Source organism: Taeniopygia guttata, chromosome 4A, assembly GCF_048771995.1.
Source record: "Taeniopygia guttata chromosome 4A, bTaeGut7.mat, whole genome shotgun sequence".
In the NCBI taxonomy this organism is placed as follows: Eukaryota; Metazoa; Chordata; class Aves; order Passeriformes; family Estrildidae; genus Taeniopygia; species Taeniopygia guttata.
In genome coordinates this window covers 125,483-151,563 of record NC_133029.1, presented here as the reverse complement: position 1 = coordinate 151,563, position 26,081 = coordinate 125,483, and the positions used below count along the sequence as shown (strand labels likewise).

Genomic DNA, 26,081 nt, shown 5'->3' with positions numbered 1-26,081 from the left:
TCTGTCATTTCTGACAGACACCCAGTTTTAAAATCGACTTTAGTGGGCCAGGTGAAGCAACACTGTAGTTCCAAACATTGACAGATACTGGGCTGCTGCCAGGGATTTTGGAGTAAACCTGGACATTGGTTGGCAGAGGCTGCACGAAGCTTCTGGTATGACTCGCTTGGCCACTGTCGGTGTCATGCATGCCACTGGTTTTGTCCTATTTTTTTTTGAAATGGGGAAACAAACCCTGCAATTGAAGTTTTGTGGTCAGAGGGGTGAAGTTATATTTGCTGGACATAATGTGGCAGTGTCTTTTCCTGATGGAATAATGAGAGCTGTGCACTGTAATTTCTTCATGGATTTTTTGGGGTTTTTTTTTGGTTTTTTTTTTGGTTTTTTTTTTTTTTTTTTTTTTTTTTTTGTTTTGTTTTGTTTTGTTTTTTTTACAGATAAACCACTCTCTCCCAAAGCATTAAAAGGGCTAGAAAACACTCAGCTGACAAAGAATTATTACCCTGTGGTAAGTTTAAAGTGCTGATAATACTTTTTAATAAGTACCATGTTATTAATCTTCTGAAGTAGCTCCTTCCCTTAAAAATCATTGATGCAATTTGTAACAACTGGGGACTTGACTCTGTGTTTAAATGCAACTGTTCCCATTCCCTTGATTCAAGGCCATTGAGACAATTAACCATGAAGGGAATTGGCTGCAAGATGTCAAAAGTAGAGACTTGAAGTAAACAACTGAGATAATTAAGGAGAGGTGGCAGCTTTCAGATCAGTGCAGCGAGAGAAGGGACAATATTTCCTGATGATAAGGATGGGGAGATAATGTCATGGTGTAAGCAAGCAAAATCAGGGCTCTAGCCCCTTTCTTGGCTTTGGTTGGAGATGTTACACCCCATGGTGCCTGTCCTATGCCTCTGCCAGCAGCTGCAGCCCTCAGAGAACAGGCAGCTGCCCCAGCTCATGGCCCTCAGAGCTTTGTAATTGCTTTGGACCTGGCTTTGGAGCAGCCTGCCAGGCCATGAATTGCTGCTGCAGAAGGGGTGGGGAAACATCTCCTCATTTACATATTACTGCCAAAGCAAGGAGGTCTGGTAAAGCAGGGGCAGCTGCCACAGCCCCCTGTGTCCAGGCTGTGGTGTGAGAGAGTGAAGATGCCTCATGTGAATATCCCTGGCTCTCAGGGCTGGAGCTGAATCCTGACCATCAGTATGTCTAAATATATATCAAGCAAAGCAAAGCAGAAGTAGTATGTCCAGGGAGATGGAAGCCACCTCCACTTTCTCCAGAGCTTATCCACACTGAGAAACTGGAGTGCTGACTGGGAGTGTGCAGGCACTGTGTTTGTCTGCTGTGCAGCCAGAGACAAACCAGCTGCTGAGAAGGATTAGCAGATTGTTACATCTCTGAAGTGGCAAATGAGGTGTGCCCTGCTTGATCTGCCACAGAAGCCATCCTTGGTGCAGCCTTTAACACCTGCTTTCCAGGCCTCCCCAAGTCTGCAAAGTAAAATCTCAATATTTGATGACCAGGACTTCCTTGAGTGTTCTGGGTTCTGCATTAAGAAATGTAATTTGTGGACTTAAAATACACTTCTATGCTTTTCCAGACTAGGAAGCTGATGTCATGTTCTTTTGACTAATTTGCTAGTACAATGATCTTCTTAGTGCTCTGTCTCTCACCCTAGGTGTTGCAAAATATTCTGGAAACAGAACGAGATTATGCAAAGGAACTACAGTCACTTCTGGGAACTTATTTAAGACCCCTCCAGTCATACGATAAGTAAGATATAAGGGCATCTGAGGTGGAGAGAACACTGGGAGCCTTGGGGTGTCATGGACAGAGTAGACATTGTCAAGTCAAGAGAGATGAGAGAGTCGTATTTAAGGCCTCTGTATTTCAGTCACTTCTCCCTTCCCAAAATCTTCATATGAGAAAATTTTTTGTGCTCTCAGCCTTGTAGACCTAAATGAGGGCATTATGACTCTTAGGATGACAGAAACAGGCACATTAACTTTGGAAACACCAACCTCACTCAAGGAACAAAGAAGTCCCTACCTGTTGGACCTTCCTCCCATAGGGAAACCCATGGCATGAATCCCTAAGACAAAACTCTCTGTCTGTGCACACACCTCCCTCCCCACCTCTGGCTGAAATCCCATCTCTCTATGTCTATTAGACAGCTAAAGATCTGAAAAGATTAGTGGGATTAAGTGATTAAAATCCAATTAAGGTAATCCTTGGCAGCAGACTTCTTCTCTAGGAGACTGTGGTCTGTAGCTCACAGATCATGAATTTTGTGTTCTGTCCGATGCTGTATCTGGGGAAGCAGAAATTTTGGTGTCTTTTTGGAAGGACTGCTGATGGATAAAAATGGGATACTCCTGAGGGCACCTTTCTTTGATGATGACTGGTGATGTGGCTCTTGTAGGCTTAGCACCGGGGACATCGTGGCACTGCTAGGAAACATGGAAGAAATCTCTGCTTTTCAGCAAACACTGAACCAAGCCTTGGAAGAAGTTGCAAAGTAAGTTTGTGTCATAGCACTGAGGTTGTTAAGTGTTTTAACTGTAGCCAAAAACAATAGAAAGGCATGTTCATTAATATTTCTCCTGACTACTGTCTTAGACTTGTTAAATATAGAAGAAAATAACAGGACTGAGAAAAGGTTGCAGGCAGTGCTTTGGCAGGAGGAAAGACAGAAGGAACTCTGACATTGCTGGTATTAAGGCATCTGCTGAATGAGTGTCACTAGACCTGACACAAAAGTGTGCCTAACCCAAGGTGCAGGCACATGTGGGGTGGGAGATCTGGCAGGGATGAAGATGGGAATTGCCAGGGAGCAAAGAGCAAATTATTAGAGGTGATAATTTCCTGCAGGGAAGCTGACAGACATGATTAGCCTTAGCTAAGGGCTGAAAAGAGATGGGGAAAGACTGAATGTTGAGAATATATTGAGGCTGTGCTTTCTCCTTCTTTCTCTGTTTTTTCATATTCGTGGGCAGCCCAGAGAGTGGTACCCCTCACCCTCACACTGCTCTTAGTTCCAGCACATCCTCATCCTCATCATCCCAGCTGTAACTCTGCTGGTGAGAGGTTGAGGCACAGGTTTGAGGCTTATAATGGATTGTGATGCTCACTGTCTGCAGCACAGGAACCCAGACCCACCTGAGGATCCCCTCTTCCTCCTCCCCAGGTGGCAGGTGTGGATATTTTGCTCAGTGCTGCAGTTATGAGGTGACCTGGGAAGGTCCCTGAGCAGTGGGTAGTTCCTGGGCAGGTCCCTGAGAGTGCTGTAGCTGCAGGGTGCAGATCCAGAGGCTTACCGTGGCTGGTGTATTGGTGTCTGTAGGCTCCCTGAGAACCAGCAGCGTGTGGGAGGCTGTTTCATGAACCTGATGCCCCAGTTCCGCTCCCTGTACCTGACATACTGTGCTAACCACCCTTCAGCAGTGAATGTCCTCACACAGCACAGGTGAGTGATGGAGAAGGAGATTGAGACTCCTTTAAAAAGTTAACTTTTGTTATTAAGACTTGGTCTGGCACGGCTGTTGACCTGTGTTTTGACAATAGGTCAAGGGTATTTCCTGCTGCTGGGACTTTGAGCTTTTCATCAGGGCCTTTCAGCTTCAGCATGGAGACAATTCACACTGCTCGTGTTCAGAGCTGATCTCACGGGTCCTTTTTGCACAGGACTCCCACCTTGGGTCAAACAGGCAGCCTCAGCTCGGGCAGTAGCATCTTCTGTGATTGTTACTTGCTAAACAGCCCAGATGCTGTTTCAGACCCACTGCTCAAGTGCTCACACACTGACAAATGGGAGGGAGTTCCCCTGTGGCACTGCGGTGGGGAGCACATGACTACAGAAGGAGAATGGTCATCGAGTCATCCAGTTACCCAGTTTATTCACTGAGCTTCTATTCAATCAAATGGTTGATTTTCAGGGTCATTGGTAGATCACATTAATAACATCTTTCTTCAATGTGACCCACATGAGCAGACACTTGAACTTGTGTAATGTCCTGCTCAAGTGTGTGCCAAGCCAAGATGCTACCTCTGTGTCATCCCTAATGCAGGTTAGCTGTCTTCCCTGCAAGGATGGGAAAGCCAGGACCACATCCATAGTGTTTAAGTCTTCCCATTCTTCAATGGGAACTCACAATATATTTACTTACCTGCTGAAATCCAGCTTTAATTCAGTGTAACAACAAGTCTGGCTCCAGCAAATGACTCATTCATGTGATTCCATAGTCTGATCCCTTTTCCTAAATCAACCAAAGAATCAGCTTTGGCAAATATGCTGACACAGAGAAACCATGTTTTCTGGAGCAATGTACATGCGAACACCTGCATCACAGCTTCCAGCAGGGTCCCAGTGTATTGCTGCAGCCTCCTCCAGCACAACACGAGTTTATGCAGCCCCTGCCTCCTCCCCATCCATTTGATACCTGGCCCAGCTGGTCCCCCTGCTGGGGGACCAGCTGCTGGCACCAATGTGCCTCAGGAGCTGTGCATTCCAACACCTATGGCCACACGACATCCTTTCCTGCTTTCCAGAGGAGAAAAGGTCTTGCTTGGGTAGAAGCTCCCTGCCTGTTCCATGGTGTGAGTGGGGGGAGCTGAGAGGGGAGTTTGTGCTGCCTTTAGGAAGCCCAGCTCAGAGCAGAGCCCTGGCCATCAGCAGAGCATAGACAAAACACAGCCCTCAACTCTGAGAGCTCTCCTTGTTGTTTTTTTTTTGTTGTTGTTGTCTCTTTTTAAAGTGATGAGCTGGAGAAGTTCATGGAGAGCCAAGGTGCAGCCAGCCCAGGCATTCTCATCCTGACCACAAGCCTCAGCAAGCCCTTCCTGAGGCTGGATAAATACGTGACAATGCTGCAGGAGCTGGAGCGGCACATGGAGGTAGGTGGGGTGTGGGGCTGCTGGGCAGGCTCTGCCCCTTGATGCTGCCAGAGCTGCTCCCTGAGCTTCAAGAGACACCTCTGCCTCTTGGTATTTGAACATCATGGCTAAAAGTATTTACCACATCTCCAAGGAGATGTCCCACGTCCCCCAGACATTATCCACCTTAAGTGAGAAACTGGTGGAAGAGTCTGAGAAATGTTGTGGAAACACATTGCCTGCTCTTCATCCCAGCCCTTCCTCAAAGATGGGCCATTTCCAGCGCAAGCAAAAGCAGAGTCTAGGGTCAGGCTACAGCTGCTGTTTACAGCTGAGAATAAATCAGTGTTTTTGTTAACATTTGATGAGATTCCTAAGCCTGGCCACTCACTCCTGTGGCTCACAGGCACATTCCTACCCCTTGCCCCAGGGTTGTGCTCCTGGGTGGAGGCAGAGCTGCACAGACAGACATGGATCTGGAAGCCAGAACAAACACAGGGGTGGAGAGCAAGCCCCTGGGAGCAGGGAGAGCAGCCAGGGGCACAGAGACTTCCTTGGCAAGAAGCAAGTGTGCTTCAGGACATTTTTTGTCCCAGGGCCGTAGAGATCTCTGCTACTGGAGCTCTGCTACTCACTGCTGGTGCATTCCATCTGCAGGAAGGCAAAACTCAGGGGTGGTGCAAGGGGTGAAGAGTAACAGTCTGTTTTTAAGCAAGTTTCCTTTTTCTCCTCATCCATTTTTAATTACCAGTTAACTCAGCACATTTATCCATGACCTACAATCAAGCCAAAGGATTAAAACTTCTATGCTTGAGCCAGGGATATTCCTGCATAGGAAAGGGCATGAGAGCCTGCAGGGTAGACAAACTCCAAACCTACCTGTTCCCGCTCACCTGCCTGAGCTGAGCTGCAGGGACTGAGCTGAGCCTGGATGCAGTCACCATGCCCATGCAGGGACAAAGTGCTCTTTGCAGGACATGTATTGTGCTCTTTGCCTCCTCCTTGCAGGCGGTTCAGCAGTGGGTTTGGGGGCACACACGTCACCTATTTGTCTTGGTTTCTAAGCTGAGTGTGGGAGTTCTGTTGCATGAATCAGTAGGCCTGAGGTTTAAGCTGCGATGCTGTGGGAAGAGGATGGCTGTGTGCATTGTGGATGGACACCACAGCATTCCCTGCACTGCTGCAGAGCTGCTGAGGAGGCAGGTGTGTTCAGGGCAGCCACTCGTCCCACATTCCAGATGAGCAATGCCAGGCTGCAGGCGCAGCTCCATCACAACCTAGACACCTTATGATTTGCTTGGCATGAGGACTTTGTGGTGAGGAGCAGGGCGTTAGATCCAGGAGAACATTCTGTGAGAGCACTTTCATACAGCTGGGGTCAGAGATAAGGGGCACCATTCTGCTTTTACCTGGCCCAAGAGCTCTCTGCTCAGACATTCCCTCCCTTAAAGCCAGAGGTGAAGCCTCCACCTTGATGATGGTAGATTTCCACCCTTGATGGGGCAGTGGCTGGAATACCTGGCACTGCAATGGAAGTTTCCTTCCTGAAGGTGCACCCTGCACCACTGCCTGTTTTCATTGATTTTTCTTTGCAATTCAGATTTGTTCTAAGTCCAGTCATACCTACTCTTGCTCTGGCCACTTCACACTCATTAAATTGGTATCAGTAAATTGCATAGCTGCCTTTTGCCATGCCATGTTGAAGTGGATGGTGGGAAAGATACCTGGGAGACTTTGACCTCCTCCTGAAGCCCATGCTGCCTGTATCCTCAGCCCTGAGTGTACTGGAACAGTGGGTGATGCTCAGGGTGGGTTAATGCTCAGGGTGGGTGCTGCTGCTGCTGATGGCTGAGGAATTTGCTCTTCCTTCACTAGGAGGCGCATGCAGATCATGAAGATGTTCTGAAAGCCATCACATCCTTCAAGTCCCTTGTGGTAGGTGGCAATTCTTAAAATAGAGCCCTCCATTTCAGGTCTGCATTTCACAAATAATGAGTCAAGCCTGACATTTTTCTCCTCATTAGGAAAAAAGGTCTTTTGGAATGGAAAACATGGGTTACAAAGACACTTAATTTCACATTTCAAGCCTAGAGCTACTCCTCTGGCTGTGGCAAGTATATGCTGGTCTATGGTGCCAGGGCAGAGATGGTGGATCTCCAAGTTTCTCCTCTATTACTGAAAGCCACGTGTGGACCGTGGTGGCAGCAGAGTCCCTTTCATGTCCTGTTACCTCCAATCTCTAATCATTTTACACCTGAAACTAGACCAACCATTTGCTCATTGAGAGAGAAGTTAGTACTGCTGTGACTGACGGAAGTGCTGGTGCCAGTTGGGAAGTTCCCCTCTGAGCCCATGGAGTAACTCCTGGTTTTGCTGAGGTTTGCTCCATGGGCATCAGGAGGCTTGGACCACATTCCAGTAGTTTGTGGCTCCAGGTGCCATGGCCATCAGTGGGGAACAGAGAGAATGGGTGAGTCAGAGATAACAAACCCATTTCTGTGAACTCTGTCCTCTGCACCCCTCAAAGTCCTGCTGCACTGAGATGAAATAGAGGCAGAAAAGCCATCCAGATGCACAAAGGTTTTATCTGGAAAAGTTTTTTATGGAAAAAAGCTCTAGTCTCTCTTCCTTTTTAGCCACAGAGAACCCTTTCACTATAACCACTCCAGATATGGTCCAGCTTCCTTCCTTTAGCACAGCAGATGTCACCCATTTGTGACAGATGCAAGCGTTTAGCAGTGCAGATAAAAGATGGGGAAGAGAAAGTTCATAGAAAACAGGAAAGGGTAATCATGTTACATTTACTTAGAAACTCAGAACTCTTTCCATTTATTCTGGAAGCTAACAGGGGAATAACTCATTTAAATTACAAGGTGTCATTAATCTTTAGGAAATCTTGTAAGTGCTGGATGATTTTACTTGAAATGTGTACTTGGGTGATGAGTAATTTAATGTCATTATGACACAACTAAAGAGGTTCAGTGTGAATTTAAGGTTAGACAGACAGAGATGCCCCTTGTGATGGGTATGTGATCCTGCTATAGGACCAGGAAGGCTCCCAAGCAAAGGCAGGGAGGGACCAAGGAGCCGCTGTGATTCACAGTGGTGCCTCTGCACAGACTGTGCTGAACTCCTGTGGATTATATTTGCATTTTTATCCTGGGAACATGGGATTTGGACTCTTAGGGAGCCATCAAAACATACAATAGTTGTAGAACCAGAGTAAACCCCAGTTTGGTTCAAATGTGTGTGATTTCAAGCTAGACTCAATGCAGCCTCTCTTTGAAGAGCTGGATAATCAATGAATTGGAAAGGAGGAAAATCTCTGTCAGAAAAAGGAGTTTGGAATAAACCAAGCAGTTGGTGAAAATAGCCCTGGTTTAGTTTTGCAGCAATTTTCCCTATTGGCAGAGGGGTCAGTTAAAGAAAGTATTGCTTGAATTTGCAGGATTCTTTGTTCAGACAGCCTTGTCCTCTCCTGCTGAGAGCTGATGAGATACTTGGTTACTCCCTAGAGTTCTATAGTCCCCAGCTGCCCAGCAGTGGTGCAGTCTTTTCAATAACAGCACTTTCAGAAGATTCTTTTTTGTGCTAATCTACAGCACCACCCAATCCCGCTTTTGGATTCCCAAATTTTAGTTAGAAAATATACACTCATCTGACTTGTGGGGACTTTGCAGTACTGCAAGTTCAACTCTACTGTTTGGACAAAATGGACAATATCCCTCCAAGCAGTAGCAAAATTAGAGACATTTAACTGTACAGCTGTCTTGGTTTGGAAATTGTGACCCTGAACTCTCAGAGATAGGGCAGGTTTGGAAAGAAAAGTTTGTTCAGTGCAGTTTGCAATTTTCTTGACATTTGAATGTAATCAGTACTTCATAAATCACTGGGATGTGATTTTTTTAACAGACTTTATGTAATGGAGCCAAAGCAGGCTTTCCTGATCCCTGACATGACCATCATATAGCCCACAGGGCTGTGTGAGTTGTTGCTGGTGAAACTGGGATGGTTTGGGTTGGCTTCTGCCCTTCAGCTAACAAAGCTCTGCTGTGATTCCCAGTCACAATGCCAGGAACTGAGGAAGAGGAAACAACTTGAGCTGCAAATCCTTTCTGAATCCATCCAGCGCTGGGAAGGAGAGGACATAAAAATGATGGGAAATGTCATCTACATGTCCCAGGTCATGGTGCAGTCTGGGGGAAGTGAGGTGAGTGTGGTGTTCCTTCTGCTGGCTGTAGACCTCATGTCTGAATACCCACTTGCTCCCATGGTAAGTGATGTGAGGTTCCTCTCCTTCCAGGCCACAAACTGATGACAAATAATGCTGATAAATAATTTTCTCTTGGGAAGAGCTGTGCAGTGGGACTGTGCACATCTTTGGAGTGAATCAGGCACACCGTAAGCTTAGCTTCAGGCCTTTGCTAACCCACTTTTCAAAGAGAAGAAGTATCTCAGTGTCATATAGCACATTAATTTTCCTCGTTTTCCCCTGTGGCTTATTCTGAGATATGGGAGTGACTAGAAAATGTCCTATGTGCATCACAGGGGCTGCTCTGATGTCCCACCCCAGAGCTGATTGTGTTTTGGAACTAACTGGAGTGATTCTTGTCCTACTAGTCCTAACGCATCGCACCAGTGCCTGACACAGACCTTCCCCAGTGGTGTTAAAGCCATGGTGCTGCATGTTCAGTGTGGGAAAGTACCTGTTGGCACTGAATTGCTTGCTGTTGCAATTTTTCCCTGGGAAGGGAAGACCTGTAAAACAAACCCATGCCGCATCTAGTCCCAGAAGTCTTTCTTATTTGGGATGTGGGATGCTGGGGAATATAAGGCCTTCTGAGGCACTCTGCAGTGATTGGAAGAGGATTATCAGGATGCTGGCAAAAATCTCTGCAGGGAAAATTGGTACATAAATGAGATGCTGTAAAGAAAAAAAAGCCAGAATAGTTGGTTTGGGGGTGATCTCACAGGCTGTGATTCCAGCTGCAACAGGTTCAGTTTCCTAGAGGCAGATGCTTGTGATGCATTGCAGACTGGACTAACTTAAATTCATATCCCCCCAGGAGAAAGAGGAGCGGTATTTCTTGTTATTTTCCAATGTTTTGCTGATGCTGTCTGCAAGCCCACGGATGAGTGGGTTCATCTATCAGGTAGGCCTGCTGAGTTTGAAGTTGCAAGGCATTCATTGTAAAAAAGCAAAACAGATAGTTCTTACGAAATGCAAGTCCTCTGCATCCTTCGAACTCTCTGTTGTGATGCAAAAACCACAGGCTGGGAATGGGGACTTGGCTTTACCATGTGCCAGGATAGTCAGTGTCTTTGTCCTGATAATTGGTTAAGCAACATTTGGTAAGTAAATGCTGTGAAATTAAAAAAAAAAACAAACAAACAAACAAAACCAAAAAAAAACCCCAAAAAACCTCAAAACCTGTTTTTCTACCTGCTGTTTCTGAGAGTGGGTAGTGTGTGTAAGGTGTCCTGACCCAGCTGTAGGGTTTTGACCAGCCAGCTGGCTCTCAGTTTTGTGACATCTCTGGAAAATACTTATAAAGCCTGCTGCAAAGAGCATGAAAATTCCTTTCCATGAGGTACTACATAACTCTGCATTTCTTGTGTTTTACCATTTTCCATACCATCCAATGGCTGTTGAGAGCTTGGCTTTTCTCCAGCTGTCTGAAACCATCAATACTGCCAGGAAAAGGATGCTCTTGTTTTGATGTGCCATTTGTCATAGCAAGGAAGATAAGAAAGATTTGGGAAATATTTGGCTGGGTTTTCTGACTTGACCCACTGGTGGGAGTAAGGTGAGCAGGCAGTTCAGCATGCAAATCAGAGGGATGGGGAAGGCTTTCAGAAAAAGCCAGGGGAAATTGATCCTTCTGACTTGACTGTAAAAAAGGTTTGCACTGAATGAAGGGAAAGGGCAGCAGATGAGCTGGGGATGACTCAGTTGTCATGGGAGCCTCATCTCCAGGGTTTGACCTAGTTGTGCAGGGAAATCTAGTTCCATACATTAAAGGAAACTCTTCATGCAGTCTGAAGCCTTCACAAATTAATTTTAAATGCCGATTTCCAAAGAGAAAGGAATCAGCAGAAACAAGGAGAACAACACCTGCAGACACTGACTGCTCTTCAATTCTCCCAGGGAAAGCTGCCTTTGACAGGAATGGTGCTGACAAAGCTGGAAGATGCCGAAGGGAATGAGCACATGTTTGAAATCACAGGTCAGTGGGGCCCTCTGCCTGGGGCAGTCCTTCCAGTGCAAGCCACAGTTGCCACTGGAAAATACTGGTCCTCCTTGCACTAACCCCCTGCCATGATCTTCCTCCTGCTCTTTTACCATGTATTGTCTGAGTTTCTGAGCACCTCTGTCCTGCTTGAGGCAATATCCTTCAAGTGCCCTGGAGCTCTGCCTCTGGCTACCTTTGAAGACTGTAATATTTTGTATGGGACTAATCTCTCACCCCAGTAGCACTGCTCTGCACTGGTGTGCCCTGTCTGCATCCAGTAGCCATCCCTTGTATTCTGAGTACCTCATTTATTGACAGATACATGGTTCTGGTCATGAGGGAGCTTTCATCCCATTTTCCCCTTCAATTTATCTCATTACTTGTAGGTATACACAGTCATTTCATGCTCAGTGCCGGGGCTGCAGTGCATCTGTTTGTGCTGGTGGTATTGGGTGTCAGGATCCTGTTAATCATGAAAATATTGTGTTTAATGACCTTCAGCATTAAATAATCCTCACACATTCATCTCACCAGCTCCCTTAGCATTTCTTGCAGCTCCCACACTGTCAGTGGTTGCCTGCAGCAAAATGGTCAGTCACATCATCATTGTAGATGAGATGCTTAGGGATGCGGTTTAGTGGTGCACCTTGCAGTGCTGGGTTAATGGCTGGACTTGATGATCTTAGACATCTTTTCCAACCTTAGTGATTCTTAATGATTAATGCTTCTATCTTTGCCCTGGCCTTTCTGGAGCCACTGGACTGCGCAAACTGAGGAGCCATTTCCTGCTGCACTGAGCTGATCTCACCTTGTGTTTCCTCCTGAGTCTCTACCATTTGCTAAAGACATTTATTTAACCCTCTGCCACAGGGAACACGATGGAGCGGATCACTGTGTCCTGCAGCACCAGCCAGGACTTGCACGAATGGCTTGACCACTTGCAAAGGCTGACCAAAGGGACATGCAGCACTGTCTCCAAAACACAGTCCTGGAGCCCTCATTCGGTAAGTGTCACCTCCTGGCCTCTGCTGCCTGAGCTCTCTGATTCAGCAGCACCCTGACTCTGAGGTGATGTGACAGCTGTAAGACACATCCTGCCCTTTACTTTGTAACCATATTGTGCTTGTACCATTTTACATGTATCCTGCCCTATTTTTGTTGCAACTTAGATGTCTCAGTATCTCAACACTTGTCCATCCCCCTCCACTTCGCTGCCTTGTTTGGTGGTTAACAGTCTTGATTTGCTTCTCATCTGTTTTCTCAGACATTTAGTTCAGCTGGGCAGATCCGTGGGCCTCTGGAACCCCCCAAAATCCTCAAGCCCTGGAGCTTGAGCTGCCTCCGTCCTGCTCCTCCACTCAGACCTTCAGCAGCACTGAGTTACAAAGAGGTAATAATCCCACCTGCCTATCCAGGACCCTGATTTCACAAAATCCCTAGACCTTGTGTCCAAGTTTTGTATCCCACAGCAAAGGCACAGAAATGTAGGTTCTTGGGGATGTTGAGAGAAATTACTCTGCCACTTAGGCCCCAGTCCTGTGATAGATGTAGGTTGCTGTGCTGGGCTTTTTGCTACACCGGACTCATGAGTACTTGTGTTTGGAGGCTGGATGTTAGCTGGCTGCCGTAGCCAGCACTCTCTGCTGCTGGATTTCACCAGTCCCACATCTGGGTGTCCCATTGAGCCCTGTCTTTTGGAAGTGCCATGGTGGAGCTACCTCCTCTCCTCCTTCCTGCCTTGGTCTGAGCTGTGGACAGGGACCTGCTTCCTGCTGGAATGTGTTCCAGCTCCAGCTGTGGCAGCAGCTTAGTGGTATAGGATTGAGAAGCGACAGTGCACCACGAGGAAGAGGCAAAATGCCTGCCCATGTTTCTTGTGTCGTCTTGTGGCTGGAGAAGGATGTAGAGCTTGACCCTCCTTTGCCACCCACCCAAGTGTTACACAGCCAGGTCCTGCTGGGCGGCAGCAGCTGAGGGATGGCTTCACCTGCAGGAATCCCAGCCTGGGAGCTGGGAGTTGGTGTGGGAAAACCCAAAATACAGCCTAACTCTGTTGTCACCCTGCACCACAACTGTAGTACTCTCCTTCCCTACCTCATGTTAAATTTTTGGAATTACTCACCAGTATCTCAGGTAATGTTCCTCTTACTGAGAGAGCACTCTGGATCTGAGTCAGCTGCCTTTCTTGGTACAGCAACCCTGGGAGTGCTTCTGCCCAAGTAGGGATGGGGACAGGGAGGGAACTTGGATCCCCTTAGCCCTCCCAGCACTTAGGGATGGAGAGTCTGGCAGCTGGCAGAACTGTGGATCTTCTGCTCCAGGTAGAGGTTTTAAGTAGCCTCATTGCATCTTGTTGCATTTATTTCTTGGAATTTATAAAGACATTTCAGTTTGGGAATTAAATTGTTTAAATACCAACTGAGCAGACTGAAAATGACCTATAATCTTTGCATGTTCCAAATTCCTAATGGAGGCTAAACCATTTCTTGCTTGTGTGGTGAATTAAAAATATAGCTAGAGACTTGAGGTAAAAGAGAAATTTTTTTGTGAGAAAAATGACAGACTGAGTGATGTCATTAATATCATGGTCCTTTGCAGTTTCTTGTCCCCTGCCACTCATAGCAGGAATTAAACACTCTGTCAAAAGCGGGGGAGAGGTTTTTGCCACACGGGTCTAGCTCACAGCAAGTCCCAAGGGATAGAATGCTGGATGGTAACCTGCACAATGTCGTAGGACCAAAAATGTGGCTTCTATGGGAACAAGCTGTGCTGACCATGTTGGTAGAAACCCAAAGGCCAACATGTCCAGTAGAGTTGGGCAGGCACAGCGTGGTACTCAGTCAGTCCTGCCTGGGCCGAGACTCAGGGACAAAAGCATGTGATGACAGATGGGGAATAAGTGGTTGTTGGCCCAAGCAGATCCACATCTGTCTCATCTCTCCCTCTGGGATGCTTAATCCCTAAAGAGAATCCCTATTTCAATGTATTTCAAGTTTTTAAAATTTAAAGTAGTGCACAAAACAAACAATGCATATAATGAAGATATAATGAAGGAATACAAATTTCAAGGTTACTTGCAGGAAAGCAAGTGGGACAGTTTGATTAAATGAGCTGAGATTTTTAGACATCCAGTGTTACTTTACTTGTCTTCTCATAACGTATGATGGGATGGCGTAGTCTTATACACTTCCTTGTACCCAGCTCAGGAAACCTCAGACCCTGCTTGTGTTTGGCACCTCAGTCTTGGTATTTCCATTGAAATTGGGTATTTTTCCTGTTCTGTTTCCAGTAATCATTTGAAATGACAGAACAGGTAAGTTCTGTGGCTAAAGTGCTGTGTCTGGATTCAGTTTAGCAAAGGGAAAATGATTTACAGATCTTTTCTTCTACTACTTTTTTTTTTTTTTTTTTTTTTTAACTGACTGCTTTGCGTTAGGGGAAGGCTTTAAAACATCAGGGTTCAGGACTTTGCTGGGCAGACCTGCAGGAGAGCTTTGTGGCTCCCTGGATCAAGCACCTCAGGGATGGGATCCAGGGATGGAATCCTCCACAGGATGTGCAGGGAATTCCCCGTCCCTGCCAGTGAAGCAGGGAGGTTTTGCAGTGCTGATGCCTGACATGGTCAGGTCTTCAGTGAGGATGCAAGGTTCCCTTTGAGAAGATGGAGTCCCAGGAGATTGTCACCAGGCTGGGCAGGGCATCCTGACTAGGCTGGGTTGAGGCCCTTGGGGTTGGTGTTGAGTGCAGACCCTAAGTGCTTCCTGGGACTTGGATGGAGCCAGGCACATGGGGCTCCCGCAGTTGTAAGCACCAGTTTAGGCAACCAACATCTACAGACACCCACTACTAACCGAGGAGGCATGTTCTCTGTGTTTAGAGTATATTAATGCCCACTCATCCTGCGTCTCACATGTAAATTTTCAGGTTTGCATGACACAGTGCTCCTTTGCATGCTGATAATGCTTTAAAACCAGTACAGAGGGTGTGCTGCATTAATCTCAGGACTAACACTGAAATGTGGTTTAGAATTGCGGATTTAATGGACTCGGTGATAAAAATCATCAGTCTCTCACACTCATCTTCTCTTTCTTTGCATATTCATTGTAGAGGATGTCTTATATCTTAAAGGTAAGGGTAGATACATCTCTTTGGCTTGTTGTGGCACAGAATGCTTGTTCCTGTTAATGCTTCTTGTGCTTGCGTGACCCTAATTTTGCCTCATTGTATCAGTAAGTTATTGTCAGAGTCACTAGCAACTGGCAAATATATTTTAAGATAACTCTCAGAAACAATTTAGTGTTATGGTACTTAAACCTCCTGGCATGCCTCTTCTCCTTTAAATCCTTATCGCATGTAACCTACTAATACTCTAATTCTGTCCAAATCGGCAAGACTTTTAACTGAGTGAAGAAGATAAAAATCTGTGTTTCTTATTCATGGAGTCATAGCAAACACTAACTTTATATGTGTTTGTCTGTTCTCTGTGTATATTTGTGTATGGGATTTATACTCTCAAATTGTGGGCATTTAGAAGCAGAGCTATTTGCTAACTCTTTTATATTAGAAATTAAGTAAATGGAATAAACCACATTTTAGGATTTTCTAGCACAGACCACAGAGTTTGTAAGCAACTAAAAGTGCTATGAATGTATTTGAATTCTTTGGCTAAAGGATTTTAGACAAGAGTTGAATTTACTAGAGGAGCCTGTCCTGGCCCAAACCTGCAAGTGCAAATCCCATTGCTGTTCCAGGGAGCAGTGGGTCACAACTGGTACATGTGAAGGGCAAAAACTATAATTTTCCCCAACTTTGTCACTGTCTGCTTTGTAGCTTTCTAAAGTGTTGTGTGTAGTAGCATGGGTACTCGCACCCATCTGTGCTGCTCCACTGTTCCAGCTGTCTTTGGTTCTAGTTAAACAAAAGAGTCTATTTCTCTGTAGGATTCCAGCAAAAGTCCAAAAACAATGAAGAAGTTTCTTCCAAAAAGGAAAACTGAGAGAAAACCATCCGATGAAGAGTTCGTTATTCGGAAAAGTAAGTGTTGCCCAGAGATTCTTTGGCTGCCCTATCCCTGGAAGTGTTAAGGCGAGGTTGGATGGGGCTTGGAGCAACCTGGTCTGGTGGAAGGTGTCCCTGCCTACGGCAGGGACTGGGACTAGATGATCTTTAACCCCAACCATTCTGTGATGCTATTTTTCTTTCATTTCTGGAGATTTCTCTGTTCTCAGTGATCTCCAGGGGACTTTGAAAACACCCTTTCTTGCAGTGCAGGATGTGACAGGATGTTCTCACTCTGAGCCTATGTGCTCCTGAGCATGGGAGACTTCTGGAAGTGCACTGGTCCTCAGCCTTTAACACATTCCTCCTCCCCTCCCAGTTATGAGTGCCAGACATGCCACCACCCTCCTTGTGATTGCTAGCACAAGGTCATGGGTTGTGGGTGGTCTTATTCTGTGTATGAAGCCAAGGAACTACTTCCAAGTAGTTAAAAACTGCATTAAACTGCACATCAAATATATCTGGCAGCTGGGACAAACCCTTACCTGGCCATGCCAGCATGTCTTAGAACAGTGTCTATGGGGAATTAGGAAACAAAAGGATCCCCATCCCCACAGGGGTGTTCACCTGCAAAGACGGGTGTCCTGAGAGCTCCCTAGAGCCCACTTGAGGCACATTTTGGGGGCTTTACATAAAAAGCCATGGTCACCATGGTCAAGCCATGGTCATGCAGCCATGCGCAGCTCCACTATTAGCTCTCTTCCTTGAGAGGATGGCACTGAGCAGAGTCTGGAAATTAACACTTCATGTTTCCAAGTCCTGCTCTGGTGCTGCTGTACCAGACCTCCCACACTAGGGCTGCTTTGCCTGCCCATCTCCTGGTGCTGCCTGCACCCGAAGTAGGGCATCACCCCCTGAGTTTTGCCAAGTTGAGCAACTAGAAATAAGTTTTCACACCATTTGGTCATGGTGCTTGATGCCACAAAGCCCAGAAAACGTAAAGGACCACAAAACAGATTGGCCAAAGTCCCAGAGGCAGTCAGCCAAATAAACAGCATGGTCTCTTAAGGGGATTGAGAGCAAAGACTGTGAGAGACAAGGCCAGAGTACCTTGTTTCTTGTGCATGCTGTTGTTCACAATGTTTTACAGGTACTGCTGCACTGGAGGAGGATGCTCAGATCCTGAAGGTGATTGAGGCATACTGTACTGGGGCAGGCTTCCAGCAAGCTCTCAGCTCAGGTGGGCACACAAACACATTATTTAGCTCGTACTCTGCCCACAACACTGATAACCCCTTTGGGAAAAAATAGATGTTGCATCATACAGCAATGAGACTCATGCTAGGAAACTGTAGCGTTCAATCTTCGAGATAAGGAAGCTTCATCTGCCTAGTGGTTTAGTTACCATTGTTTTTCTTCTAAACACAGAGAATGAAGCAGGTAGGAGGGCAGATGAGACACTGCTATTTCACCAGTGATTACCTGATGATAATCTCAGGTTGCTTATAGCTTTAGAAAGGAAGCATGAATATTATCTCTCAATCAGCTGCATGTTTAAGAGCAACCTGCCTCATAAGAACCTATCTAACATCTTCACCTCTGGAAATATAACTATTTGTCATTGCTGGTGAGATGTCAGCCAATTAAATCTCTCAACTTTAATAATGGTACATAGAAAAAAGGGAGGCCATGGTTCTTTGGGGAGTTCTTGATCCTAGTCGAATGGTTTCATTTATAAGTCATGATGTAACTTTAGGTGCAATGAGTACTCTTGAAAATTTTCCACTTGCTGCTGTAGCTCTGGGCTAGTGGGATGTACCTGACATCTCCAGCCTGCCCCAGGCTGATGGAGCAGGAAAAATGAGAGCTTCTGTCTCTGATATAGCATGGACACCAGGGAAGATTGCCCCTTTTTCTCCCTCATGAATATTTCTTGTACACAGGCTCCCGTAAAGACTCCATCCCCCAAGTCCTTCTTCCTGAGGAAGAGAAAATCATCATAGAGGAGACACGAAGCAATGGCCAGACTGTCACAGAGGAAAAGTAAGTTTGGCTGCTCCCCACTTGCAGGTAGATCCCTGTGTCACTTTTTGGAAGGGCATTAAAAACCAATGCCCTCTCCTTCTCTGCCTCTACAGAGGAGCAGGCCTGGTGTCATTTACTAATGCCTTAGTTCTGGCAAAGAACCACCAGACAATTTTAACTGCTATTTTGTCCCTTTTAAGGACAGGGCCACCCTCCCAGCTGCCCTGACACGGCTGTATTCCTCTGGGAGTCTGGATCCCGATTTTATGGCTTGTGCAGATCTAGGATAATGGGGTCAGTGAGGACAGAATCAAACAAGTGGCTCTTATTTTTTTAACTACTGATGTACTGGGCTGTTGCTTCCCCTCAGGGGCCTGCCTGGCACTTGCCTGTGTAACTTGTGCCTATTCTGTAACTTGTGCCTCTGGGTGACTGTGTTGAGCCTCTCCCTTTCCAATCCAGTCAGTGTGTTCCTTTCATGTTTGATTTTTTGCGGCACAACCTCAAGGAATCAAGGTTGCTTTACAAAAGACACTCAGGCATTTCCACCTTTAAAGTCGTTGTTATTTATTGCAATAGCATTAACAAGGAAGCCAAAGCCACAGACCTTTGCTGATAACTCAAAGCACAACAAAATATCAAGGTTTGAGAAAAGAGCTCTGAGTTTTGGACCAGTGGCTTATAAATGCTCCTGGGCTGTTTCCAGAGTCCCCTCCTAGGCAGAAGCCTGATGCTTGGGAAGCAGAATCTGGCTGCAACTTTCCTGTCAGCCCCTCCCATGCTATCACTGTTTTCCTGCACGCCAACTCTAATTTCTTTTTTCTTTTATTTATTTCTTCAGAAGTCTTGTTGACACAGTTTATGCACTGAAAGATGAAGTCAAAGAGCTGAAGCAGGTAATTTGGGTGGGATTGTTTGTGCTGGGAGTTGAGTGACAGCCAGCCCATCTGTGCTGGGTCATCTTCAGCTGGTCGGTGCCAGGAAAAGTCTTGCTGATCCTGGCCCAATCCTGAAAATTCCTGAATGAGCAGTACTTTTTTTCTGGTTTACCTTCCTGAATCACAGAATCATGAATCTTTAAGGTTGGAAGAGACCTCTGGGATCATGGAGTCCAACCATGAACCCAACACCGCCACTATGTTCACCACTAAAGCATGTCCTGAAGTGCCATACCCACACATTCTGTGAACACGGCCAGGAATGGTGACTCCATCACTTCCCTGGGCAGACTGTTCCAGTGTTTGACAACCCTTTCCATGAAGAAACTTTTTCTAATATCCAACATAAACCTTCCCTGTCGCAGCTGGAGAACGCTTCCTCTCATCCTCCATGCTTGAGTGCTAGAGAAAGCAAGAGGGAAGGAGTAGTTGGTCTTTGTGGTAATGTGAAACTTTCCCCCTATTCCAAAAGCTCTTTCATCTTGGTCACTCATTTTATAGAGGTCTGGTGGACACCAGTTCTTGTAGACTCAGAGGAAATATGTCCTCTTTCCTCCTGTCCCAAGTCTGGAGGTGGGAGAAACCACCAGAGGAGAAAAGGGTTCTTCAACCCAGGATAAAATTAGGTTTCCAGGAGGATGTTTCTGTCTGCCCAAAGTCAGGGAACTTCTGCGCACATCTGTGAGGTAGTAAGGGTCTGTTTGGGTTCCTTGTGGTCTGATCCACTTACGTTCTTCATCCTCACAAACTCCTATTAAATGTCTCTGTTATTCCATCACCTCTGAGGCATCAGGCAGAAGATGCATGCAAGTACCTCACTGCATAAAGTGCATGGGCATAACTGCATCTTTATTCCTTTGTTTTTCACCTTGCAGGAAAACAAAAGGATGAAACAGTGTTTGGAGGAAGAGCTTAAATCCAGGAAGGATTTGGAGAAGCTGGTGAGAAGGCTGCTGAAACAGACAGATGAGTGTGGCAGGGAGGACACCGGGCGCAAGTCATCCCTGATTGCCTGAATTCATGGAGAGGCTGCTGGCAGTGGTGTGTGAGCTCAGGTGTATTTTTGGGAAGTGGAACTGGATCCTTTGCCTCTTCTTGCTCCTTATTTTGTTGGTTTGGGGTATTTTGTTACCAAAAAAAAACAAACCCAAAAAAGTAATAGAGAAAAAAATAGTTTTTCTTCCATCCAGTAAGGAAAAAAAGCAAAAACAATCAATCACAACAGAACCAGTAAGCAAGCAGTCCACAATTCACAATTCATCTGCAGCAACTAATACCTCATTGTACCTGCTACTGGGAGCAAATACAAACTCTGCTAGTGATTGTTGCTCACAAAGGCTTGGGCAGCAGTTTCCTAGAAGAAGCTTAAGCACTTTTTAATGCTTTCATTCTTTCCAAAAGCACCAGTACCTATTTATTGAATGAAAACATTACTGAGGTGGCATTGAGCAGAAACCAAAAAAGCACCATGCTCCTCTTTTTAGATAATCACAACTGGGGAAGCTTTTCCCATCCATCTTCTTTTTTCCCATTAGTTGACTGTAGCGAACTAGAGCCCAGCAATACTGTGGTTCCTGTGTGGCCTTGATATTGATTAAAATGTGCAATTAACATGAAGATGTTTGAACTCCTTGGGGAAGCCAGATCTGGAGCACCTGTGCATAGGAAGGTATTTTGCACAGTGCTGCCACCTTACAGCTCGTGATTAGCACAACAGGTAACTGCTGTTCTGCCCCCATCCCTTTTCATATGCATGATGTAGAATTCCTTCCCCCTGCTTTGTTTTCACATTGAGTGTCTCGGTATCCTAGGAGATTATAATTTTGCTGTGCTTCCTCTTGCAGGACATGCTTTTCTCCATATGAAATGTAAACACTGCTTTACAACAAAAAGCAGCCCAAATGTGCTGGTCCCCTGCTCCCTTCTGCCCCCTTCATGCTTTCCATCGCTCCTTCCCAAAGGTTGGGAATGTTGCCAGTGGCTACTTCTCCCCACATCACTGCACAGGGACTTTCTGCTAGGGAAAAGGAACTTTCTCTTGAGATAGAGAAGGTATTTATGCTTTGACAAGAGCTGGAACGCTCCTGAGGCAAGGATGTACAACACCCTCACAGATCCTTGAACACAGCACACAGGCAACATGCATATGTATCAGCTCTCCTTATCTTATTTGGTGTTATGCCCTAGTTTAGAACTGGTGTTTTCATTCCTTCCTTCCTTAACAGCATTATAAAAATAATCCTCTGTTAAAGTTAATTATGTCTTATTTATCTCACAGGGCAGCATGGTCCGAGGGTGTGCAGAGGCACCACAGCTAATTACAGTTACACCATTATGTTGGTTTTGAAGGACATAACAGAGGCAATAATTGCAACTCCCTCCTTGCCATTAAAATTTAGCCAGGACATTGCAAATGCTCTTTTGGGAGATACAGACTCCAAAACATCTCAAGATGTGTATTAAGAAACTCTCTTTAAGCTATTTCTAGAGTAAAACAGAGGTCTGGCTACATTTGCCATCCCCAGACATCCCAGCCAGATGGCATCTCCCCACATTCCTCCCTGGGCACAAAGTTGAGTGGTTTGGTCAGCAGTCAAGCCCTGCTGTGCCTGTGAATTGTTTTCCAGGAGCAGGACCTTTGCTGCACTTCCTGCTGCTCGGGGAGGCCATGCCCAGACCCCTCGGTACTGCCTGGCCCCACTACTTGCTGCAAGCTGGGCTGGGGACTGGGTTGCTGACATGCAGAACAAATCAAGGGCCACTAACACTCCAGGGAGAGGGTCTAAATGTGTCCTTACTCCCCCCAGGCTCAGTTGAAACCCATGCTATGTACATATGCATGTTTGTGAGATGTAATGTGATGGAGGGCACACTGGGACTTTTTGGATCAAGTGTTTGTCAAGAGCTAGAAGCCAAAAAAAGACAAGAAAATAAAATAAAAAGGAAAAGAAGCCATGCCAGATGGACAGCAATGTTTCCATATTTACTTTGTTTACAGTGCTTTGTAAATAGGTTCCAGTGAGTCTGTCTTTAGATGGATGTTGTGTCAGCTGCCTTCCAGTGTATCTTTGTCATGTGGATTTATTTACTGTAAACTACTTATGCAAGTTCAACTTTTCTAACATGTTTTTATTTTGAACAGTTTTTTAATTGACATTTTCAACAAATAAAGGATAAAAGTAGCTTCTTAGCCCTTGGAGCTGCTTCCTGTGTTTCTACTGTGAAAGCAAAGCCAGTGCTTGCTCTGAGCATCACTGATTTCCTCAAAATGCCATGGCAGCATCATACCTCTCTGATTTACTGGTGGGAATACTGGTGTGAAAGGTGATGCTGGCACTTGGACTGTTGCTTGCATCATCACTCATAACTGCAGCAGGCCAAGGGTGCCTGGTCCCAGGGCAAGGGATGTGTTTCCATCCCTCAAGCCCCATGTGCACTCTGTTCACATGATGCTTTATGGAAAACAGATTTCTCTGCTGCACCAGGCAGTTGCTGTAGATAAGTGACTTCCTGCCTGAGATTTTTTTTTTTTTCTGTTAGTGTATTTTTTTCTGGCAATTAGGTGTGGTGACAGGATTTCCTTTGGTCTACCACCACTTGGACAAGACGTCTCCTGCAGGTTGGGAGTTTTTTAACTCTTTGGTAGAGATGTGCCACAGTCTTCAGTCCACAGCAGAAGTGAAGGATTGAAGGCAGGAGGGCTGTATCCTCCTCTCCTTCCCCAAACACAGCACTCAGAGTAGGAAAAAGAGCAAGGGAAAAAAGAAAAACTAGCCTAGGGTGCATCATATCAAAACACTGAAGTCTGAAACTTGCAGAGGGCAGGGTTAGATGGGATATGAGAAAGAAATTCTTCCCTGTGAGGGTGGTGAGGCCCTGGCACAGGTTGCCCAGAGAAGCTGTGGCTGCCCCATTCCTGGAAAAATGGTTCCAGGCCAGATTGGATGGGGCTTGGAGCAACCTGATATATATATATATAAAATATGTGTGTGTATATATATATATATATATATATATATATATATATATATATAATTTTTTTTTGTGAGCTCAGTGTGTATTGAACCATGCAAACACTTCTTCCAGCAGATGCCCATGCTGCTGCTTGTTCCTGTCACTGCTCATCCATCACCCCTGTGCCAGTCCTGCTGATATGCCCTGCAAACTCATTACCCGCTCAAGCCCTTCTTAACTCAAAACAAAAATCAATTTGGAAACAGTAAAATCCACAGCCTGAGGACTGGCATAGAGTCCTCATGTCAAAAATCATTGTATTGACGACCTTTAAACAGCAGGAAACAGCACCAGCTACGGCAGCAGGCAGGGATGGGGGGGAAGGACACAGGTGAATGGCAGCAATTGTACCTTGTCCCCTCTCATCACACGCTACCTCACATCTGAATCCCAAGGACTATTTTTGGCATGTCAAGAAACAGGCAAGAAACAAAAGCCCTGAGAAAGGCAGCCATGGGGGCAGGGTCTGGGGCTGGTCAGGCAGCCCGCAGGCAGGGGAGGTGACAGTTGGTATCTGCTGCCCTTGCTGCAGAATTTATGGATTTGTTTAATGACTGTTTTTTTCCTCCCCTCTTTAATTGTTTTCCTCAACCATGCAATTTTCAGCTCCTGGATCCCTGCTCAGTGATCTGGGCTGGGCACCACAGCCCAGCCCAAGGTCTCTGGCAGGTGGTCCTGGCCACTGGGACTGGGGGCTGCAGGAGGCTTCAAAGTGTGCACTGATCACAGTTTCTCCCTGCCTGTGGCAAGCAGGTTTTCCACTCCTTGTTTTCAGCCACACACACACTCTTCACAGCTCTCTCCTCCCCATCCACTTGCTCCAAGCTTCTCCCCCTGTCTCGGGCCATGCTAGTTTGCACCATCTCTGGTTTCTCCTGTAGCTTCCACCCACACTCCCACCATGACCGAGCACCTCCAGCTCCCCTGTGGAGGTTTGTGGTTCTTCAGGCAGCCCAGCACTGCCTCCAGAAGCCCAGTCCACAGGGCTGGCTGCATTTCAGCAGCAGGGATGTGGTCAGACCCACACCACCACAGGGCACCCTGGGAGGCAGAAGCTGCTCAGCTGCACACACAGTATGTGCAGCATCCATCCCTCTGCTCTGAAGTAGAGACATCCCTGCGTGCTCCATGACCTTAGTACAGGTAGAAATAATTCTCTTTCAGTCAGGTGTCCTAAATCCCATTAAAAACTAGTCCCCACCCCTCTGTTTCATAGCTTTACTATGGGCTTCAGCCTTGGTGTCTCACTGCCCTCCCAGAACAGGGCGCTCTTCTTCCTTCTGCTGCCAAAATGTCCCTAGTGCTGCCTGGTCCTGGCACCCTAACGTGCTCCAAGGGGCATGGTGGAATGGCTGCCCCTGGAGGCTTCTGGGACTGGTTGTCCCCATTGTGACCCCCAGTGCCACCCCACTGCCCTCTTGGTCCCCAGACCCCAAGCAGGACCCTGTGAAATCTCAGCCTTGGGCTGGGAAGGGTGAGCAGTGTTCAAAACATACAAAGCCACCTATGTCTGAATCCATAAATTGTATTTATTGTGGGGTGATCAGTGGAAGAAACCCTACACTGTGGAAGGGGGAACCACGAACACTGAATTATGCTGCAAAACACAGCATAATGCACAGTCCTCTGGCACTCAGTCTCTCTGGTTACAAATAAAAGATTGGTTTAGTTAAATACATAGTCTTCATACAAGTCCATCCCCTAAAGAAGTTAGGTAGTTTTGGAGAACAGCCAAAAAATAGTAAATTATAATGATATCAAACAGTCCCTGAGCTCTATTGACTTTGAAGAGGACTGTGCTGGGCAATGACCTGTGAAAATAATGCCCCTTCTATCCCACCAGTGGTGGCATTTGGGCACTGTGTTAGGACTAGATCTGCAGCCTCCAGCACAACAAAGCCTAAAGACTGTCCAAATCTGGAAGCTCTTCCATTTGCAAACATGGTGGCATCCAAGATTATTTCCCAACTTTGACTAAGTGTAACCTGTATAACCAAAACCTCCAGGCTTGTCACATGTACTATCTTCAAATGTTTTTTAAAATGCAATCAATGTCCTTTTGCCCTGATCACCTTCCCTGCAGGCCAAGCTGGAGAATAGGGTTGGGAAGACCCTAGTGTCCAGTGTCACCCAGGTATCCCCTGCCCAAGAGGGCATCTGCACAGTCCTGCTCTCCTGGAGCTCCAGGAAAAATGCCCCTGTGGACATGTCCTCATTGAGGACAGCCAGAAGATGCTCTGCACATGTGCCTTGGAGGGAAGAAGTAGGTGGTTCTGCCAGCCCTGTAGTTTCCTGGTCCTCCTCCTTGGGTAGGAGGGATGTCAGGAGAAGGTGCAGCTCCAGTTTTGCTGGTGGTGCCCAGTGCCCCTCCACAGGGTAGTGAAACTGTCCACAGGCAAAGGTTCCTCTGCCTGCAGAGGTGGGAGGACAGTTTGGTGAACAGATTCAGGTCACCAAGAGCAAACCACTACTAGTGCCCTACTTTCTCTCTGCCTTGAAATCTGCAGTCTTCCCTCAGCCACTGATCACCCCTCTGGTGTGGAGCAATTGTCACCAAGTATGACCCCAGCCAAGGCAGTGCCACCCTGAGGAAGTGGGTTGAGTTTCACAGACAGACATGGATGGAAAAAAAGGGGTTCTCCAGATACAGCAGACAGTTGGAGTGGCAACATTGCCTCACCAGCAGCTACCATGTAAAGACAGTGCTGGCTTACTCATTCCTTTAGAGATGTTCCTAAGCCTTTTTATGTTTTTCCATTGATGTTTGTAAGCAGATTGGTGCTGAAGATATGTATGAACCCAGCTTGGCTGAAGTGCCCTGAGCCATCCTACATTTCTAGGAAAGAAACATTGATGGCAGAGTTTGGTAAACCAAGCTCTTATGACATAACAGGGACATCGACCCTGCCAGGAACGTGGGGTGTGGTGGACCCAGACACACAACACCAGCGTGTACCAAATCACTAGCTGCAAAAGAATAAAAACTGGAAGCAAATAA

The 26,081-nt window shown here is 46.3% G+C and overlaps 1 protein-coding gene across 6 annotated transcripts in view; it reads left to right on the top strand.

Annotated features, from left to right (window-relative positions):
• Window positions 1-22,259, top strand: part of ARHGEF6 (Rac/Cdc42 guanine nucleotide exchange factor 6) — a 46,440-nt gene extending 24,181 nt beyond the window's left edge. For 5 of the 6 annotated variants that reach the window (XM_004175767.6, XM_072929002.1, XM_072929001.1 and 2 more), the window contains 17 exons: window positions 438-508; window positions 1,682-1,776; window positions 2,426-2,521; window positions 3,347-3,469; window positions 4,758-4,896; window positions 6,751-6,810; window positions 8,939-9,085; window positions 9,942-10,028; window positions 11,024-11,102; window positions 11,979-12,112; window positions 12,373-12,498; window positions 15,216-15,236; window positions 16,049-16,142; window positions 17,257-17,346; window positions 18,050-18,149; window positions 18,973-19,027; window positions 19,945-22,259. In XM_004175767.6, the coding sequence (XP_004175815.1) occupies window positions 438-508; window positions 1,682-1,776; window positions 2,426-2,521; window positions 3,347-3,469; window positions 4,758-4,896; window positions 6,751-6,810; window positions 8,939-9,085; window positions 9,942-10,028; window positions 11,024-11,102; window positions 11,979-12,112; window positions 12,373-12,498; window positions 15,216-15,236; window positions 16,049-16,142; window positions 17,257-17,346; window positions 18,050-18,149; window positions 18,973-19,027; window positions 19,945-20,085 (1,658 nt within the window). In that variant the 3' untranslated portion in view covers window positions 20,086-22,259. The remainder of the gene's footprint in view (window positions 1-437; window positions 509-1,681; window positions 1,777-2,425; window positions 2,522-3,346; window positions 3,470-4,757; window positions 4,897-6,750; window positions 6,811-8,938; window positions 9,086-9,941; window positions 10,029-11,023; window positions 11,103-11,978; window positions 12,113-12,372; window positions 12,499-15,215; window positions 15,237-16,048; window positions 16,143-17,256; window positions 17,347-18,049; window positions 18,150-18,972; window positions 19,028-19,944) is intronic. The other variant, XM_030272358.4, reaches the window with a different exon arrangement.
• Window positions 22,260-26,081: the final 3,822 nt, after the last annotated feature.